This window comes from Microcaecilia unicolor, chromosome 4 (genome assembly GCF_901765095.1).
Source record: "Microcaecilia unicolor chromosome 4, aMicUni1.1, whole genome shotgun sequence".
Taxonomy (NCBI): Eukaryota; Metazoa; Chordata; class Amphibia; order Gymnophiona; family Siphonopidae; genus Microcaecilia; species Microcaecilia unicolor.
Window position 1 is genome coordinate 171,690,150 of NC_044034.1, and position 19,545 is coordinate 171,709,694.

Below are 19,545 nucleotides of genomic sequence, written 5' to 3' on the forward strand. Positions count from 1 at the left end.
CTGACCCAAGTCTGCAGTAAAAAATAAACAAACCCAAAAAAAGACACACAACAAAAAAAACAAACCACAAAAATAAACAAACAAACCAGCCCATACACTCATTTTGCCAGGAGGTAAAAGGGAAATTTATCTTTGATAAAGGGCACTTTACAACTTGAAGAGAGATTAAATTCACCAAGTGTGCAGTAATTTTACCTCTCTCTTCAGAAATAAATGTCTGATTAAAAGAAACAGAAATAAACATCAACCTGAGAGAAAAGTGAAATCAGAAACTGCTATTACTTTGTGTCTAGGAGGTGGGTAATATGGGCGCCACATGTAAGATGATTTCTGTAAAGACAGACAAAAGAAAAAGATCTTGTAGAAATTTGATTATCTAACTTACTTGGACTTCTTTCCTTTCAGTACAATTTATCAGAGTGTTCATAAACCTAGGGAAATCAAATTACATGTGCGATACTAAGAGAACTCCCCTCCCACACTAAAATACACATGATTCCTGTAGGCATTTCCCTTCCCTAGAGCAGCGGTACCTAAGGGGGTCTTTCACTAAGTGGTGGTAAGCCCAATGCGGGCTTACCGCTTGCTAAACCGGAAATACCGCTGGGCTACAGCAGCAGCCCGGTGGTAGTTCCCACCCCCAGTGCGCACCATTTACGGTGCTACAATAATATTTTTTTTATTTTTATATTACCGGTGTTTACCCGGCGGTAATCAGGCAGTGCCGCATGCTGCCCAGTTACCGCCAGTTTAGTGTGGGAGCCCCTTACCGCCACCTTAATAGGTGGCGGTAAGTGCTCCCCCCTGAGATGGCCGCACGGCAAGTGCTTCACTTGCTGCACAACCATTTCTTTAAACAAAAAAAAAAACCCAGCCTTTTACCCGCTGCGGTAAAAGGGGGCCTCAGAGTGTGTCAAAAACACTTGCCACAGCTTAGTAAAAGGACCCCTAAGTCAATTAAAATGCTATTCAAGTAAAGAAAATTACTCCCTTTGTTATAGCAAGAAGGTATCATAGAGTGTTTTGAAGCCCTGCGTACGACTGGTAGCGCTATAGAAATGATTTGTAGTAGTAGTTTTACCTTTCTGAATAGTGCAGACTATTACATTTACATACCAGTACAAATCAAATTGATCACAACTGTCAATTTTATGCTGTTCCAAATAATTTGCATCACGTGCAGAGTCCCCAAATGATATATTATACAGGGTACACCAATCCAAGCATCCATTGATACAAGCTGGTATCAAACTGTATTGTCAATTTTCATGCAAGCTATGCCAAATAAAACACTAGTATCCGCTGCAGTTGTGCAATAGAAAAATATTTACATATTTTTCATTTGTATTGATTTTAACATCCTTTTCAAATTGTATTTGAAAGTAAAGATTCTCTCTCCCAACTTTTGGTTTTCCTGATGTTTAATCATTGTAGAGCGTGTTCTCCCTCCTCCCCCCCCATCACACACACATATACTTACCACAGTCTTCATTAACAATGCACTGTATGAGCCCAATTCATATAAGCTAAGAAAAATTATCAGTGGTGCACGGAGTGTTAAAATTCTGCTTTCTGTATTCTAACATTCCTTTGAAAAGTTCGGTTTTTGAATGGGCTTGTATAATCCCCCCTCTCCTGTCACATCCCCAATATGTCACTGTTTGCATGTAACAAAAATATACAGGCAAATTTATGATTTACCCTAATTATTTCCACTGTTTATCTAACAAACCTGTGTTAGAAGCTGAATAAGGGGTCCTTTTACTAAGCTGTGGGGAAATGGACCCTGTGCTGGTGGCCATTTTTCCCGCAGCCAGTAAAACCTGAAAAATAAATGGCCACGCGGTGAGATAACTCTCACCACATGGCCATGCAGCCCCACTGAGGTGGCGGTAAGGGCTCTGGCGCTAACCCGGCGATGTCCAATTACCACCAGGTTACCACCACGCTAGCCATTTCTGGGGTGTCCCCCCCCCCCCCCCCCCCCCGGAAATGGCGCATGCTCAGGGTGGGACTACTGCCGGTGGCCGAATTGGACTGGCGGTAGTCCTGAAAGAGCGAGCGGGAAGCCCGTGTTGGGCTTACCACTGCTCTGTAAAAGGGCCCCTAAGTTTGCAATTAGGATAAAACAATCCCTTCACAGGTAAAGCAGAACCTCACAACAGTCACATTTATCCATGGTCTGCAAGACTGTCACATTGCACACATGAAAGAACTGGAAAGCTGAAAAGTGATAAAAACCGACAGCTGGCAATATAAGAAACATTAACTGCTGGTTTAGCGTGCAATTAACTCACTACCAACAAGCCAATGACACCAGGTCATTTCCCTAGCTTTACTGAATCATGACTTGTAGAAGTGTATTACTAAAGATAGCTCTCTATTGTGATTGGAGGCCTGTTCTAATAAACCAAAGGCATTTATGGTGATATCTGAATGGTTTTTGGTCTCTACAAATTTTTGTTAGTTATGGCAGCACTTTTCTAAGCTGGAATTTCTAAAACCAAAGGCACTTTCATGCGAGTGTGCAGAAGAATCACAAATATTTCAACATTTGGTCATGAAAGTTAAAAGGCAGGTTTTTTTTTTTCTATACACAATGCACTTTTTACAGAAATTTATGATGTGTCCTTTTTGTTTTGGCATGTACATTATTTAGTTGCAGTCGTAGACCAGTGTGTACTGAAGGCTACAGTTTTAGTAGCACACCAAACAGAAAAAAAAAATTGATTTGAAGGAACCACATTCCTAAGACACCCTCCATAACCGATGCAATCATCCCCAAGTTATTTCTAAGGTAATATACTAAGGCACTGCACATTGTGTTACTTTGGCAGCTCTGAATTAAAAAGTTCCTAGAATAAAAGGTAACAGTTAACAGGAGAAAGTATTCCAGCTTACAAAAGAGCTCACAGTCTGCAGGCAGCTTTTGGATTACATAGACACCGCCAACACTTAACATTTCAGGGATTTAAGGCTTTTAAAGAACAAAAACATGCAGGGTCTAAACCGGTTGTACAGAGAAAGAAAATATGCAAACATATGCCCCCTCCGAGGATTCAAACCATGAAATACCTATAAACAGTGTGACAATGCAGTGTACCAAGATTATAGCAAACCTGTACCTAGTTTGTAAATTTTGTTACAGCATGTACGTTTCAGATAGTTTTTTTCATTACACAAATACAAAGAAAAATACCAAAATCACAATTCTGACAATTAAATGACAGATTTAAAGTAGTTTTCATCTTGTAACACCAAGTGCTTAAGAACTCTCTTTAGGCTGCTACAACATAGTGCTTTTGTGGGCTTGGTCGTCAAGTGTTATAATCTTCAGAGACCCGATGTCAACCCTGTGTGGAGGCGGACATTAGCCTGCAGAGTTCACACAGCATAAACTACAGAGGTTAACCAGCCTTAATCTGCTTTCATGGATCCCTGACAAGTAGGAATCTCAAGTTCCTGAGGGTTAGATGGTCAATATCCACAGGATATTAAACGCAACAGTTAGGTATGCTTATCTCGCTTCTCTTTTTACGAAATTAAATCCAGATGATTCAGTTGTGGCATTTAGTTTACTGGATTACAAGTAGAGATGCACCTCACAAGAACTACTACTGCTGTTCCTCAGGAGTAATGATAGAGACAAATAGAGCAGTATGTTGCAAAAGAGAACCGATATATTTGATTAATATAAAATAGCATTTTCAATGTAAGTAAGAGAAGTGAGGGAATAATAGGAGCTATTGGGTGAACAAGATTTGTTCAGATTAATGCAGCAAAAGTCCTTTGGTAATTTTCTCTATAAAGTATTTAAATCTGCTTTTCAATACATTCTATAAGAGGTGAAGACAGTTTATCTCACAATTTAATCCCGAACAAGGCATGAAAGTTCTCACATAAAAAAGTTAAAGCAGGTGGGACCATGTACCTGCTGTGCTGGACTCTGTCTTCTGAAGATTAGCCAAGATATGAGTTTTACTCAAACTGAACGGGGCTCTCTTTGGGACATAGGCTACAATATTCTGAATTTCCCCCCATCTTTATTTGGCCTTTAATGCTCTTATTAAATGAGATGAACACTTCTGGACTTTCTACTCACATTTTGAAAAATGGAAAACAAACATAAATTACTATCTAGGTAGAGTCAAGAGAGAAAAGGAAAGAGAAATGCAGTACCCTGGCACATTAGCCACAAATGACAATAATGATAATCTGGTTTATACCGCTAATGCCTCAGTTCAAAGCGGGTAACAATCACAAGAGACCAGAACAATCTTGAATAAAGAACTAAAGATAATTACAATTGGGGATTTTGATGTAAGTCAAATTTCTAAAACAGGAAAGTTTTAACCCTTTTCCGTATGGATTAAATGGAAAATACTTTTGTAGGGGAAGTGTCATAGGGTGACAAGATTTCAGATGTAGAAATAAGGGATCTGATAACTTTATCAAGTGTAACTACTTCTCAAAGCTTTGCGTAGTACATTGATTGTTGACTAATTTCAAAGGATGTATAGGGAAGATGGAAAAACTTGCTCTTCCTTGTTACTAGGTGTCTTGATAGATGTGGAAACTAAGCACAAAACAGTAGACCACAGTGGTTGCCCCTATCATCTTTATTAATACAAGAACAAAATTTAGGCTGCTCTTAACTGCCCTATCTGTAAAACAAAAATGACAAGTACAAGAAATGTAACCAGACCTCTTGAGAATATAAATTATGCTGACTCAGAGCCTGGGTGCTTTCAACCATGTCGTCCCAAGCTATCATGTGTACAGATGCTACAAGTGTAGATCCTTCAAGATCCTCAAGTTACATTTGTAGTAGATAATAATTTGGATAGACATGTATCCTTCCTCACCTGGGCTTAACAAATGTCTAATCAGACAAGCAGAGTCTAAATGAAAGATTATTTGACAATGAACTCTATGAGAGCAGCAGGTGTTGCTTAAACTGTGGGTGACCTAGAATTAACCCACAGATTGGACTACTACAGACCAGCTTAAAAAGGCTGAAATGCTACAACTCAAACTTAGCAATCAATTAAAAAAAAAAATCTGTTAAAACCCTGACTAAATTTCCAGCTGGCCTTCAGCTAATTAAGGCTGGTAAAACCTCCACAAGAATGTATTAAACCATCAACCACAAGACTGGCCTTTAGATTATTGGCAAGGCAACAGTAACTGCAATTGGTTTTCTCTCAATAGTGTTACAAGTGATTTCAGTGCTTAACATTTTCCATTCCACTCCACAGAAAACTCTATTTGTCCATATAAAATAGGTGCGCATGAAAGACACCAAACATTGTTAAGTCTAAACTGAGTGTTTACCTAATTATTGCAATAATTAGCCATTTGTTGCCTACATAATCACATCCTGTCAGTACAGTACAGCTGCTTAGATGCATCAGATGCATGGAGCACAAAGGGCAGTTTAATTTTCTTTGCAGTACCTGGTTAAAAAAAAAAGTTTAATCGATTCAAACGGTTAGCTTTAAGATAAAAATATAAGAGATTGGCCTTGCTTTAGGACATTTCCATTCCCATCTAGCAATATATATATAAGGCTATTTAACATTTGGTTTCCAACAGAAAATTAAAGTTACACTATAAAAATAACTTAGTAAATGAACATTCTTATGCATCTGCCCAGCTGCAGAGATAACATTTAGAAAAAGTTTGTGGACTGATTTACCGTTGAGAAAAATGCCATAAGCCAACTATTTCCACATTTCATTATTGTATAGTGCAGGAATTTTACAGAATTGAGGCCCATTTGAAGTGGACATCCACAGCAAGACTGAGGCTTCTTAAGAGTCTTTCCATAGACTGGCTGTATGTAAATCTGAAGGATGATCAATTTCAGATAGAGAGCTTTACAACTGTAACAGAATTTCACAGCTATAATTCATATATAAACATATCAAAATGACTTCACTAAGACAGGGTTTAAAAAATGTGGGTGAAAGGTGGGCCAGAGGCACTGCCACTTTTGAATTGAGGTTTACAGTCCATTTCAATAATGAAATCCATACTGTTATCTGTCACTGCTCATTCCTTTACAAGCCTGTAAATGTGATGCTGTGCTCCATGTTCACTGTTTGAAACTTCAAATACACAGGCCATGCAGAGGAGGGTTTCCTGTGTGTCTCTGTTTGTTACAACCTGTGACAATAGAAGAACAAACTTACAAATCCTGATAATGGTAAGCTAAAACTAACTTATCTACCAAAAGCTAGCTAGGTCAAGGAAACAGAGATAAAACTAGCAGATGGGGCAGCAGTATCTAAGTCCTAACGGAAACATGAGCACTCATGTAGCCATGTCTGTCAGACTATGTAGAAGGCTTAGGGACTTGAATGAGGCTTTACAGCAGGGGAAGGCAACATCAGGATTGACCATAACCAACCAAACAAAAAAAACAAATCAACTCTCTGGTGGTTTTTAAGCTCTTTGTACATTTTATTGATGTTTAGGTGTTTTTCCTCATTTGTTTCTTACATTCAGTTTAATAATTTTTTTAACACACATCTGAGCTTTTTAAATGTACGCAAATGAATTTTAGGCATGCTAAATCAATTTGCATGCAGCACTAAATTCAAGGCACACTAATTAATTGAAAGTGTTCTAATGAATACATATCTCTAATAGGTAATGCCAGTCCTCAAATGAAAACCTAATCAGCTTGAGGAAAGAAGATATCCACACTGAATATGCACAAAATGCATGAACAGGCACTGCCTCACTGTATGCAAATACATCTCATCCCTATTCTTTTTGGATATCTTGAAAATCCAACTGGCCTGAGACACTTGGGACTGGAGGTGCCCACCCCCAGATTATTACAAAGCTTTGTGGTTACACATGGAAAAGGAGGGGTGCCGAATAAGAACTGAACAAGGGATCTTGCTTCTAAGCCCAATATCCTGCTTCTATCAGTGTCCAATCCAGGTCACAGGTACCTGGCAGAATCCCAAAAAGCTGCAAGATTCTATGGGGTCCTTTTTCTAAGCTGCGTAAAAAGTAGCCTTAGCATGCCCTTACGTGGGTCTTTCCCGCGTGCTAAGGCCATTTTTACAGTTGCCAGATAATGACCAATTTTCCTATTTTCTAAGGTGCCCTTTTACTAAGCTGCAGTAAAAAAAAATGGCCTGCACTAGTTTGGGTGTGTGAAATGGGTGTGCGCTGGGCCATTTTATACAGTGGCGGGTAAAAAGGTCTTTTTAAAAATGGGGCAGTAAATGGCCATGCACTTGAGCCCTTACCGCCAATTATTTACTTAGCAGTAAGGGCTCACATGCTACTTGTGCGGTAATCAGGCAGCGTGCGGCAATGTGTCCGTAATGCCAATTACTGCCGGGAATGCCCCCGCGATAGAAAATTTTATTCTATTGCGGGAAACTGCATGCATCAACTTCGGGACTACTGCTGGGCACTCCTGTTACTTCGGTGGTAGGGTCAATTTGGCGTGTGGTAGCCCTACCACAGCTACAAAAGGGTCCCTAAATTAATGGCCATGCACTAATTTTGCCATTAGCACGCAACCATTAAAATAACTGCCACATGAGCACTTACCGACACCTATTTTGCAGGCAGTAAGGACTCGTATGCTAATCAGTGCACGGTAATGCAGAAGCACTAACTGATTAGGACAGAAACACCCAATTTCCGCCCTCAGACATGCCCCCTCCCAGAAAAATTACAAAATATTCTTTAGCATGTGGTTTGTGCTCACAGATCCAAAACTTACCGCGGGACACCTGAGCGCAACCCGCGGTAAGCTATTTTAACCTGTGCTGTGTGCACTAGTGTTTACCGCAGCTTAGTAAAATGACCTCTATGTTACTTGACCTCAGGTTATTCATTCATTCATTTCATACCTCATTCTATGCAGCTTGCAATATCTATAAAATACTAGCTGTTGAGCCCGTTAAAACGGGCTAGTATGGGGTTTTGGCAAGGCCCCCTCCCCTCGCCGCTGCCCCTCCCCCCCTGGAGTTGCCGCCACTACCCCTGCACCCGGCCCGGGCCCTCTGTTCGGTATTGAACTTACATCGGCGAAACGCAGGCAGCACGCAGATCAGCTGAGCTCCCGTCGGCCTTCCTTCTCTGCTTGTGTCCCGCCCTCGTGTGACGTAACGTCGGCGAGGGCGGGACACAGGCAGGGAAGAAAGGGCAACGGGAGCTCAGCTGTTCTGCGTGCTGTGTTTCGCCGATGTAAGTTCAATACTGAAGAGAGTGCTCGGGCCGGGTGGGGGGGGGGCGGCAGCGACCTCGGGGGGGGGGGGAGGGGGAGCGGTAGCGACGTCGGCGGCTTCGCGCAGTTTCCCTCTCTGTCCCGCCCCCGTCATCACGTATTGACGCGGGGGCGGGACAGAGAGGGAAGTCTCTACTGCGCATTTGCGAGTGAGTATGGTCACTCGCCATTTATATGTTTGATAAACATTATTATACATTATACAAAGCAAAACAAAAAAAATTACACCACAGAGGAGGAAGATGACAAAACTATCCTGGGAAGGAGCGATACCTTACAAGTTAGGACATATCCCAATCAGGATGGAGAGAAATAATGACGCAGAGTGGATAGATCGGTGGCCTTTTGGCTCTCATCTACCATATTACTGCATACTGGGACTGGCCACGTAGGAGAAAAATCTGCTTGTCAAACTTGTTTTTTGCCTGTGGAGGTTAAATACCTATTAGCTCAGTGAGCCAAAGTTTTGTGGCCCCTGCCAGGGCAATTATAATATTGGATTTTTTTGTTTTGGGGGGGAGGGGGTGGAGGGAGGACAGGGATTGAAAAAGCAGAAATTAATTGGGGCAATCTCCCTATCAGTGAATGAATAAAGTAAATGGTTGACCTTTATCACTCTGTAGTCCTCTACCAAGGCTTGATTAAAAAGAAAACTGTGTTCCAATATTAATACACTAAAAATAAATAAGTGTTAAACCTTACCAACAAGATTGTAAAATTTTCCAATACACTGTTCATCATATATTTCTCAGGTAAATGTTTAAGCTTGTGAATGAAGTTGATCATATATTCACACATAGGAGAACGGTTTATTCTGTACACAAATCGACCATTTTCAAACCTTGCATATTCCGTCTAAATAAAAAATAGATGAACAAATACATATCAGTTCACAAAGGCATTTATTTACTGGACACAGCTCAAAAGAAAGTCACAAATGTTTTTCTTGTGCAATGTTTTCTTTATTCTTTACATCCTGGGACTACTTGAAATCTGTCAATTTTGCTCTCAAGCAAACAAAAAAAAGCAAACACTGGGCCTTCAGGATTGAGAAAAATGTAGTCCTTTAATATGACAAAGACCCGACACGGGCCGTGTTTCAGGGGTTCATAAGAAGGTCTTCAAAGCGTGTTGTTCACTGGGCCACATATTGGCACTGCACTATCCCAATCGCGAAATTTTTTTCTCAAGACAGCTCCAGGATCTAAAATTCTGAGGACTGAAAAATACCTCAATGGACCTGGGTCGTAGCACCTACCTATCTACCCCATTAGAGTGTATACTACCTGCCCCACTGAGAAGAGTACAGTTTCGCAATCTGACCAGTCTACGCAGGGATGCAGAGTATTCTTGGCAGCATCAGCCCATTCACCTCTCATAACCCCAGGCTAGGAAGAAAAGGGCTGGTACAGGCAGTACCTAGGTGCAGCTAAAACCTAAATCTGTCACAGAATTTTAAGCTTATCATACTGTGATCAGCTGCAGGGTTCCAACAAAAATACTATAACATGCTTTTTTCATACCTGTTTCAAAAAAACAGGGCATTACTATGTGTTAGTAGTGACTGGAGAAGTAACAGTACATCAGCAGAGAATGGTTCTAAAAATATATATCTATATTCAGTTGTTCTGTCAAATGTCAAAGGAGTGCCAACAAATATTTTATTTCCTTCAGAACTAATGAAGCGGCAAACAGTGCAGATGTGCTACCAGTAGTCCACTAGCATGGCTGCTACACAACGTGACGGTGCTCCCAACCTGCCCCCACTCAGTACCCCCTCCCAATCCCCTAGTGGTGTTCCTTGATTGGCTGGCACCTGAGGTGGATCGCCGCTGCCCCCCCCCCGATGCAGCGTTCCACCCCCCCCCCCCCGGCGCATCACCTCAAGACACCCCCTCCCCCGATGCATTGCTCTTTCCTCCTAGGGTGCTGGGAGCAGCTGCGAGGCTGTTGGCTCCGCCGGTTCCCTGCTCCCTCTGCCCCAGAACAGGAAGTAACATCAGAGGAAACAGGGACAGCCGTGCGGCTGCTCCCTGCACCCCCCTGCAGTGTGCATCCGGGGCGGACCTCCCCCACTACCCCACCCTCGGTACACCGCTGCAATCCCCTCTGGTTGACTCCCCACCATGACATCAAGCCCCAACATAAAAAGTACTCTCCCCAGAACCCCAACCCTCCAACTTCTACCCAAGCCTCTCCACACCCCCAGCAACAGTCTCCTGAACCCTCCCATTCAATCCTGCCCCTTACTGCTCAGAAACCCTGCTCTCACCACAGAAACCTGGCCTCCTTCTCTGCCATCTCTCCAACTACTCCAGTGCCCTACTGAGGGGTCTGCAGTTATTAGATCATTCAGGGTGGCGGTGGTCCCTCTCTGCTGCCTCATCTAACATGGCACTTAATCCCCTGGCAGTTGTCCCGCAGTACTACCACCCTTCTCTGGATGACCTAATAGCTAACTGTGGGGGGGGGGGGGTTGTGACAGGAGGCGGGATTGGACCGAGGGGTTTAGAGCATCCTCAAAAAAAGGGGGGAGGTCAGGCATGAGCTGAAGGGTTGGGGTTCTGGCTTGAGGGAGAGTACACAGAGTCAGGGGTTGGGGTGGACATTGGGAGCACTGCTACGGCCTGGTATTTAACTTAAACCACATTGCATGCGGTGCCTGAAAGTGCAGATACAACGCAATGCCTCTGTGGTATCTGCAAGACCGATGGTAGCCACCCCCCCTGCAATTACCTCACAGGCTTTGCACTTTACTCATGGTAATTTTAGCACTACCCATGCAGTATGTGCAAAGTTACCACAGTTTAGTAGAAGGGGCCCTAAAATGTATGAATGTCTAAAAGTAATGGTTTTTAAAAAAAATGTTATAGAGTGTTTTTGGAAGTCAAATCACCACTACTCAAATTTTTTTTAAAGGGAAAAAATATACTCTGGGAGTCCATAAACACCTCCCTCTAATTTTTAGAAATTAAAACCCTTCCAACACATCTATGTTGAACTTCAGAAACTAAACCCCTACTTTAAGAAAACAAATGATTTGCAGGTGATTCTTGTCAGGATCTGTCAAACTCAGTCATCGAATCTCCAAACTAGGTCTGACATCCACAGAAAATATTCAAAATATATCTGTATATATCAGGTCAAAGAAGTTAGTTTGTATATTCTGATTACCCTAATAAATCACTATTTGGTTGACTTTGGGGAAACCCTGCTTTAACAAAAAAAACAGACACACACAAAACTGGTATGTTTGGGTGAAGGCTGCCTTAAAAGAAAAAAAGAGGGGGCATCTTAACCTTAGTAGCAGGCTCCAATGCACAACAGTCTTCCCCTTCCATCACTCTCATTCACCTGGCTCAGATCATATGTCATTATCTGCAAGCAGAGTTCTGGAACTGTGATTCTGTTTTTCAGATACAGTGGCTTACTGCATTGTTTGACTTAACTTTGCTTGCCCTGATGAAGGGAGTCTAACTAGTCAAGAAATTCCCTGAAGGAGTCCAATAACTATGATCACTATGAGGTCCTTTTACTAAGGTGCGCTGGAAAATGGCCTGGGGTAGTATAGGTGTGTGTTTTGGGTGCACAAAGAATCATTTTTCAGCACACCTGTAAAAAAATGCCTTTTAAAAATTCTTGCCGAAAACGGATCTGCGGCAAAATGAAAATCGCCGCATGTCTATTTTGGGTCTGAGACCTTACCATCAGCCATTGACCTCTAGTGGTAAAGTCTCACACGGTAACCGGGAGGTAATTTATTTATTTATTTGCATTTGTATCCCACATTTTCCCACCTATTTGCGGGCTCAGTGTGGCTTAATGACCTAAGTGTGTCAAATGCCATTTTGCGCATGTCCGATACACGCGTCCAAAAATAAAAATTATTTTTTGGATGCGTGTATCAGACGCATGCCAAAAATGAAATTACCACAAGAGCCACAAGGTAGCCGGCCGGTAACTCCATTTTGGCACGTATTGGGCATGCGTAGACCTTTATTTCTGTATACAGTTTTTGGTTAAAGATCAAATGCTGTGAAGTCATCTGGGATTCAAGGACATTTAGTGCTTGGAATTGCAAAAAATCCCATAAATCCAAATTGGTTAGTATTACTGATAATTCAAAATATTGCATGCCATATACCTTGCTTCATTGCGGAGACTTTTTAAAAGTCTTACAAGTGCCTTAAGCTACATACAATAGAATGCCTTAGTCAAAATCAATGATAGCCCCTAGGCCAGAAGTGATCAATTCTAGTCTTTGGGCCATGATACTGGTCAAAATTTTCACAATATCCCCATAAAATATGCACGAGATGGATTTCCATTCACATCACTTATGCAATATGCAAATAAATTTCATGCAGAGTTAAGACTATCCAGGAAATCTGACTGGATTGAGGCTTCTACAAACTCTAGCTTCCCACCCCTGCCCTAGAGAGGCATTAGACAAGGAGATAAAACAGCAATAAATGATAGAGTGCAGCAGAAGATGGCATTAGAATCCCTACCTAGTGCTGTCACTAAGGATGTGCATTCATTTGGGAGCCCTTTTATTAAGGTGCGGTAGACCTCACACAGGCCTACCGCGTGGTAAAAGGGCACTACTACAAGATACACTGAGGCGTACCGCTATAGTTTGGCCAGCAGAGTGCGCTACTCCCACGGTACAAAATGTGTTTACTTTTTACCACGGGAGGAACGTTTGAGGGTGGAGAGTAAGTGTGCCTGCGCTAACCAGGTAGTGCGGACACATTACCTCACAATATTCAATTAATGAAGGAGTAGCATGGGAGACCTTACTGCCTCCTAAATAGGTGGCGGTAAGGTCTCCTGGCAGTAACGGCCACATGGCTAATAGGGAAATTATCGAGTGGCCATTAAAAAAACCTGACCGTGCCATTTTTCAGCCATGCTAGAAAGTGTCCGGAGCAGAAGCGTATCTGTAATGGGGCCACGGGGGCCAGGGCCCCCGTAGATTTGGCCCTGGACCCCCCTACCGATGGCCCTCGCAACCCCCCTCCCGCCGCCAACCTGCCGTTGCCTACCTTTGCTGGCGGGGGATCCCAACCCCCGCCAGCCGAAGCCGTCTTCCTTCGCTGTTTGATTCTTCTTTCTGAGTCTGACTCTGACATCCTGCACGTACACAACGTGCAGGTCTGATGTCCTGCATGTTGTGTACATGCAGGACGTCAGAGTCAGACTCAGAAAGAAGAAACAATGAAGGAAGACGGCTTCGGCTGGCGGGGGTTGGGGTCCCCCGCCAGCAAAGGTAGGCGACAGCGGGTGGAGGGTCGGCGGCGGTGCCCCCTCACCTTGGCTCTGGACCCCCCTACCGGCGAAGTCCAGATACGCCCCTGTGAGCAGCAAACCCATTGCAGCACTGGGCACTTTCTAGCATGGCTTGATAAAAAGACTCCTTGGTTTGTTAGCATGTCTTCAAAAATAAATTCTACACATACTAATTTAACAAACATTAACTTATGTGTGTAAACATTTCTGTGCGTTAAATTTGTATTAATAAAAAAAGAACAAAATGACCCAAATAAAGTCCAAAAGTGAGTTTAAATAAAACAAAACAAAATGACCCCCAAACAAACTTACCCCCCCCCCCCTTTTTTTTTTTTTACAAAGTCACGCTAGTGGCTGCCGGTACAGTAATGCCGACAGTCCATTCAAAGTGAATGGTCTTTGTCGGCATTGCCATGCAGCTTTGTAAAAATGGAGGGGGGGTGGGTTAATTTTTACCATGCACATCCCTACCTGCTGCTTTAGCAAAGAATGCACAGATACAGAACATAACAGAATTCTCTTTTCATACCTCTACTTTTTCTACTACTTGCTTTCCAAATGAACAGACTTTGGTGGAACAGGTGATTGTCATGTTTTCTGAGCTCTCGTACTGACTGGTTACACCGTAAAAGGCTCCCGCATCATCTTGAATGTTGCAGTTCAAATCCGCCTACAGGAAAAAGGAACAGCAAGTGATTGGCATTAATGTTTCTTGATTGGCAACACTGCTGATGAACAGTGATTGCCTAAGGAAAATTCTAACAGGAAAAGAAACATCTAGTTATACTTTTGAAATCTATGCCCAACAGGAATAAAAAAATTGATGAAGTCCATTTTTTCAAAGCTCTGACATGTATGAATAGACAACACTGTTAATCTTAACTCACTGGAACTCAACTCACTGGTGTCCCACTAGATATACGATACCTTGATTTTTCTATCTTACACTATTACATGGTTATCTAAAATTCAGAAAACCCTACATAAATACATAAGTATTGCCATACTGGGACAGATCAAAGGTCCATTAAGGCCAGTAACCTGTTTCCAGCAGTGGCCAATCCAGGTCACAAATACCTGGAAAGATCCCAAAACAGTACATTTTATGCTGCTTATCCTAGAAATAAGCAGTGGATTTTCCCCAAGCCATTTTAATAATGGCTTATGGACTTTTCTTTTATGGAACTGTCCAAACCTTTTTTAAACCCTGCTAACGGCTTTTACTACATTCTCTGGCAACGAATTCTACATAGTAACATAGTAGATGACGGCAGAAAAAGACCTGCACGGTCCATCCAGTCTGCCCAACAAGACAACTCATATGTACTACTTTTTGTGTATAACCTACTTTGATTTGAACCTGTGCTCTTCAGGACACAGACCGTATAAGTCTGCCCAGCACTATCCTTGCCTCCCACCACCGGCTCTGGCAACAAATTCTAGAGTTTAATTACACAATGAGTGAAAAAATATTTTCTTCAATTCATTTTAAAATGTACTACTTTGTAGCTTCATTGCATGCCTCCTAGTCCTAGTATTTTTGGAAAGAGTAAACAAGCGATTCATGTCTACCCATTCCAATCCACTAATTATTTTATAGACCTCTATCATATCTCCCCTCCGCCACTTCTTCTCCAAGCTGAAGAGCCCTAGCAGCTTTAGCCTTTCCTCATAGGGAAATCATCCCATCCCCTCGGTGCTTGGCGTGGATCTTTACAGTGTCTAACTTTGAGCACCATTTCTAGAATTCACCCCTTTATGTCCAGTGGATTATGCACATATGATACATGTAAATTCCAACTCTGCCCCTAGGAACACTTGATACAGTATCAAAAGCAGATGTAGGATTGTATCTAGGACTGATGTCCCCTAGAGAACGACTCGGGGACGGGGAAAAACTTTCTATTTTGAAGCCTGTTAATGAACTGGACTGTTATTTATGTTTGATTGATGCAGACGACAATATTTTTATATTTTGGAAAAAAAAGCAAACATGCTGGCCACAGCTAGCAAAGTTTGCATGGGGGATCCTGTACATCCTGCTACCAGCACATCTTCTAAGAAGACATCTTCTATTGCAGGAAGACAGGAGAACTAGACTGAATCCTGAAATTGTTGATGACTTCTTATTCATCCACAGATTAAAAAACAATAACAGTAATTCATAGGGCATATTTCTCCCCTCTAGGGCATACAGAACGGGCTGTATTTTTCCCCCTGGACGTTTTAACAGGGTGGATTAGGATTCCTTGGGGTAGAAGTCAGCTATTGTTGGGGTTGGAAGGGTAGAGGGTGGTGGTGGTGGTGGGGATGGGGGGGGGCTAATATAGTTGTTCATTGTTATTGTTTTCTATTTGTAATTTATACACAACAGTTGCACAGCATATTGCTCCTTTTTATACTTTAATAAAAAGATTTAAATATAAAATCATATGTGTCCGAGGCTTCTGCAGATGAGAACAAAGCCTATGGGGTGGGGGCAGAGATGGGACCTACAGGAATGGGGTGGGGATGGAGACAGAACCCATGGGGATGGGGCGGGGACATTTTATCCTCGTGTCATTCTCTAATGTCCCCTCTAAGCCTTTTGCAAGTCCTCCAACTGCATTGCTGCCAGTGGGGGGCAGTGTTTAAATATTGTGTTTTTAGTCTCTAGAGACAGGCAGGCAGAACTTGCTTCTCATTGCTATTGCCATTGGCAGTAATACAGATGGAGGACTCAAGCACAGTTTAGAGGGAATATTGTCTAGGACATGGCCTCTAATGAAGTGAATGCTTGTTCTTGAGAGCTCATGCTTCAATAAATCGGTTACCTATAAAGTCACCACTAGCTTCTTATTTTTGCTACCCCTCAGAAAGTTTCCTTAGGAGTAGAGTAGCCTAGTGGTTAATGCAGTGGCCTGAGGAATTGGGTTCGATTCCCACTGCAGCTCCTTGTAACTCTTGGCAAGTCACTTAACCCTCCACTGCCCCAGGTACAAAATAAGTACCTGTATATTATATGTAAACTGCTTTGACTGTAACCACAGATTGACAGTATATCAACTCCCATTCTCTTTTCCCTGATCCCCTTTCTTTACCAGCTGGTATGTGTGGTAATGTGTTGGTGTGTGCTTTTTCTTTACCTAAACAATTTTATGTTACTGGTAAGAGATAGGAAAATAGTCACGAAATCATTTTATTAGCACTATTTTAAAAGTTACAGGGTGTCAGCAGAGCAGCATAGTCGCAAATTAGAAAAGGAAAAAAGAAAAAGAAAAGTAATGTCTTAAACAATCAATTTCCATCACAGCTGGTTTTGCAATTGCTTCTCAATAGGAAAAACTAGTGAATACAAACCACATAACCATTCTGTCACTTTTATAAGAATTCTTTAAACATTTTATTATGTTGTTCCAGGTAATAATTTTGTGGATCACATGCATAACACTCTGTTCAACAATGGTCATTACCATACCAAATGATTATTTTATTGAAGAATGACCTCTCCAACCTTGGTGTTCAAAAAAAAATATATAGAATATGCTTTCACAAAGGAAATGTGCTTTTGTCATGCTGAATTAAAACCAATGAAAAGGATATTTTTTTCTTTAAAGAAAAGGGATGACAATGAACTCCACAATATTCCACACACTGGTGTTAATATTCTCCAAACCAGAGAGATTTTCATCCCTTACAATCCCAAAAGACCTGACAGCCAGTATAAATCAAGGAGTGGTGCTTTACGGCCACAGTGAAGAGATACAGGCACCCTTCCCAAATTTTTATTTCTCGATAAAGCAGCATATCACAGGAGCCCCTTCTGGATAATACATTTGGGTATGTAGTTCTATGTAGCCTCTGCTTTAAAACTAGAAAACATAGAACTGATATCATAGCCATGCAACATCAGCCTCATCTCTTCAGATAACCAAAGAGCCCCGAGCGTACTGTGCAGGAATCTTCCACACCAGACTTGAGGGAGTAACAAAAATGTCATCTGTCTCATCATAAAACAACAGATACTGACCTAAACAAATGCAGTACCAAGCCTTTTATGCTGTCAGAATTAAATTTTTCCATGCTTACCATACTGAAATATTAACAGCTATAGGCTTAATGTCAACCCATCAAATTGTATTCCCCAGAATTATGCCATGATGCACATAGGATCAATGCCAGAGTGGGTAGATAGGGAACAGGAAGAGGGACCGATTCAGAAATCACCGGTATTTACAAGTCACTGAATTCCTCAGTGCATATGCCTAAAACACTGTGCAGAAAGCAGTGCACAGTTTATAATTGTTCAGAATTAAGTAGAAGTAGTTGTCATTTGCCCTGAAGGCAGTCTGAGATCATCGATTACAATGAACAAGTTACAAATGGAATTATATTTGCACTCTTCTGTTCACATAAGAAATCAATTGAAATCATATTAAAAACCCTACACATATAACAACCATTAATTTCAATGCATGATAAAAATCTTTAAAAGGTTGTTTTTCCTCTTGCTAATTAAAGGATATTCCAATTGAATGTCTAATTATACAAAAACATCTTTCATCAGATACAGGGCTAGATAACTGGAAGCCGCATGCTGATTAAAAATTAGATGGTTAATATTATACGTTGCAAAACTATTAGGAAACTATTAGGGTGTTTCCATAACATCCTCCTTCACCATAGTTGTGTTGTAACTGTACTTTAATGGTGCATCCTGGTTTTTAGTTGATTAAAAATTGCTTCTATATCATTTTTATGAAACACAGTCAGGCTTATTTTTGAAACAGAAGGACGTCCATCTTTCGACACAAATTGCAAGATGGGCGTCCTTCTCGCAGGGTCGCCCAAATCGGCATAATCAAAAGCTGATTTTGGGCGTCCTCAACTGCTTTCCGTCGCGGGGACAACCAAAGTTCACGGGGGCATGTCAGAGGCGTAGCGAAGGCGGGACTGGGGCATGCCTAACACATGGGCGTCCTCAACCGATAATGGAAAAAAGAAGGGCGTCCCTGATGAGCACTTGGGCGACTTTACTTGGTCCATTTTTTTCTTGCGACCAAGCCTCAAAAAGTTGCCCGAACTGACCAGATGACCACCAGAGGGAATCGGGGATGACCTCCCCTGACTCCCTCAGTGGTCACTAACCCCCTCCCACCCTAAAAAAAAAAAAAACTTTAAAAATATTTTTTGCCAGCCTCAAATGTCATACCCAGATCTTTGACAGCAGTATGCAGGTCCCTGGAGCAGTTTTAGTGGGTACTGCAGTGCACTTCAGGCAGGCGGACCCAGGCCCCCCCCCCCACTACCTGTTACACTTGTGGTGGTAAATGTGAGCCCCCCAAAACACACCACAAACCCACTGTACCCACATCTAGGTGCCCCCCTTCACCCCTTAGGGCTATGGTAGTGGTGTACAGTTGTGGGGAGTGGAGTTTGGGGGGGCTCAGCACACAAGGTAAAGGAGCTATGCACCTGGGAGCAATTTCCCAAGTTCACTGCAGTGCCCCCTAGGGTGCCTGGTTGGTGTCTTGGCATGTCAGGAGGACCATTGCACTATGAATGCTGGCTCCTCCAACGACCAAATGGCTTGGATTTGGTCGTTTCTGAGATGGGCGTCCTTGGTTTCCATTATCGCCAAAAATCGGGGATGCCAAAAATCTCTAAGGGTGACCTAAATTTCGCGATTTGGGCGTCCCCAACCGTATTATCGAAATGAAAGATGGACGCCCATCTTGTTTTGATAATAGGGGTTTCCCCGCCTCTTCACCGGGACGTCCTGCGAGGATGTCCTCAGAAAAACTTGGGCGTCCCTTTCGAATATGCCCCTCAGTGTATTCTCCTGTTAATAGATAAAAATGAAAAACATTTAAAACCTCACAGACTACAATGTTTCCTTAACATAACAATCAAAAGTTACATACTACCAACAACAATAGGTCAAGGCAGTTTACAATAATGAAAATTAAAATAGCAACAAAGGTCCTCTTAAGTATTTGTTAAAAATAACTATA

The 19,545-nt window shown here is 42.1% G+C and overlaps 1 protein-coding gene across 6 annotated transcripts in view; it reads right to left on the bottom strand.

The window, feature by feature from the left end:
* Positions 1-2,047: 2,047 nt before the first annotated feature.
* TEAD1 (TEA domain transcription factor 1) overlaps positions 2,048-19,545 on the bottom strand; it is a 342,634-nt gene continuing 325,136 nt past the window's right edge. For all 6 annotated transcript variants that reach the window (XM_030200970.1, XM_030200968.1, XM_030200971.1 and 3 more), the window contains 3 exons: positions 14,082-14,222; positions 8,963-9,115; positions 2,048-6,168 (listed from right to left, as the gene is read on the bottom strand). In XM_030200970.1, the coding sequence (XP_030056830.1) occupies positions 6,055-6,168; positions 8,963-9,115; positions 14,082-14,222 (408 nt within the window). In that variant the 3' untranslated portion in view covers positions 2,048-6,054. The remainder of the gene's footprint in view (positions 6,169-8,962; positions 9,116-14,081; positions 14,223-19,545) is intronic.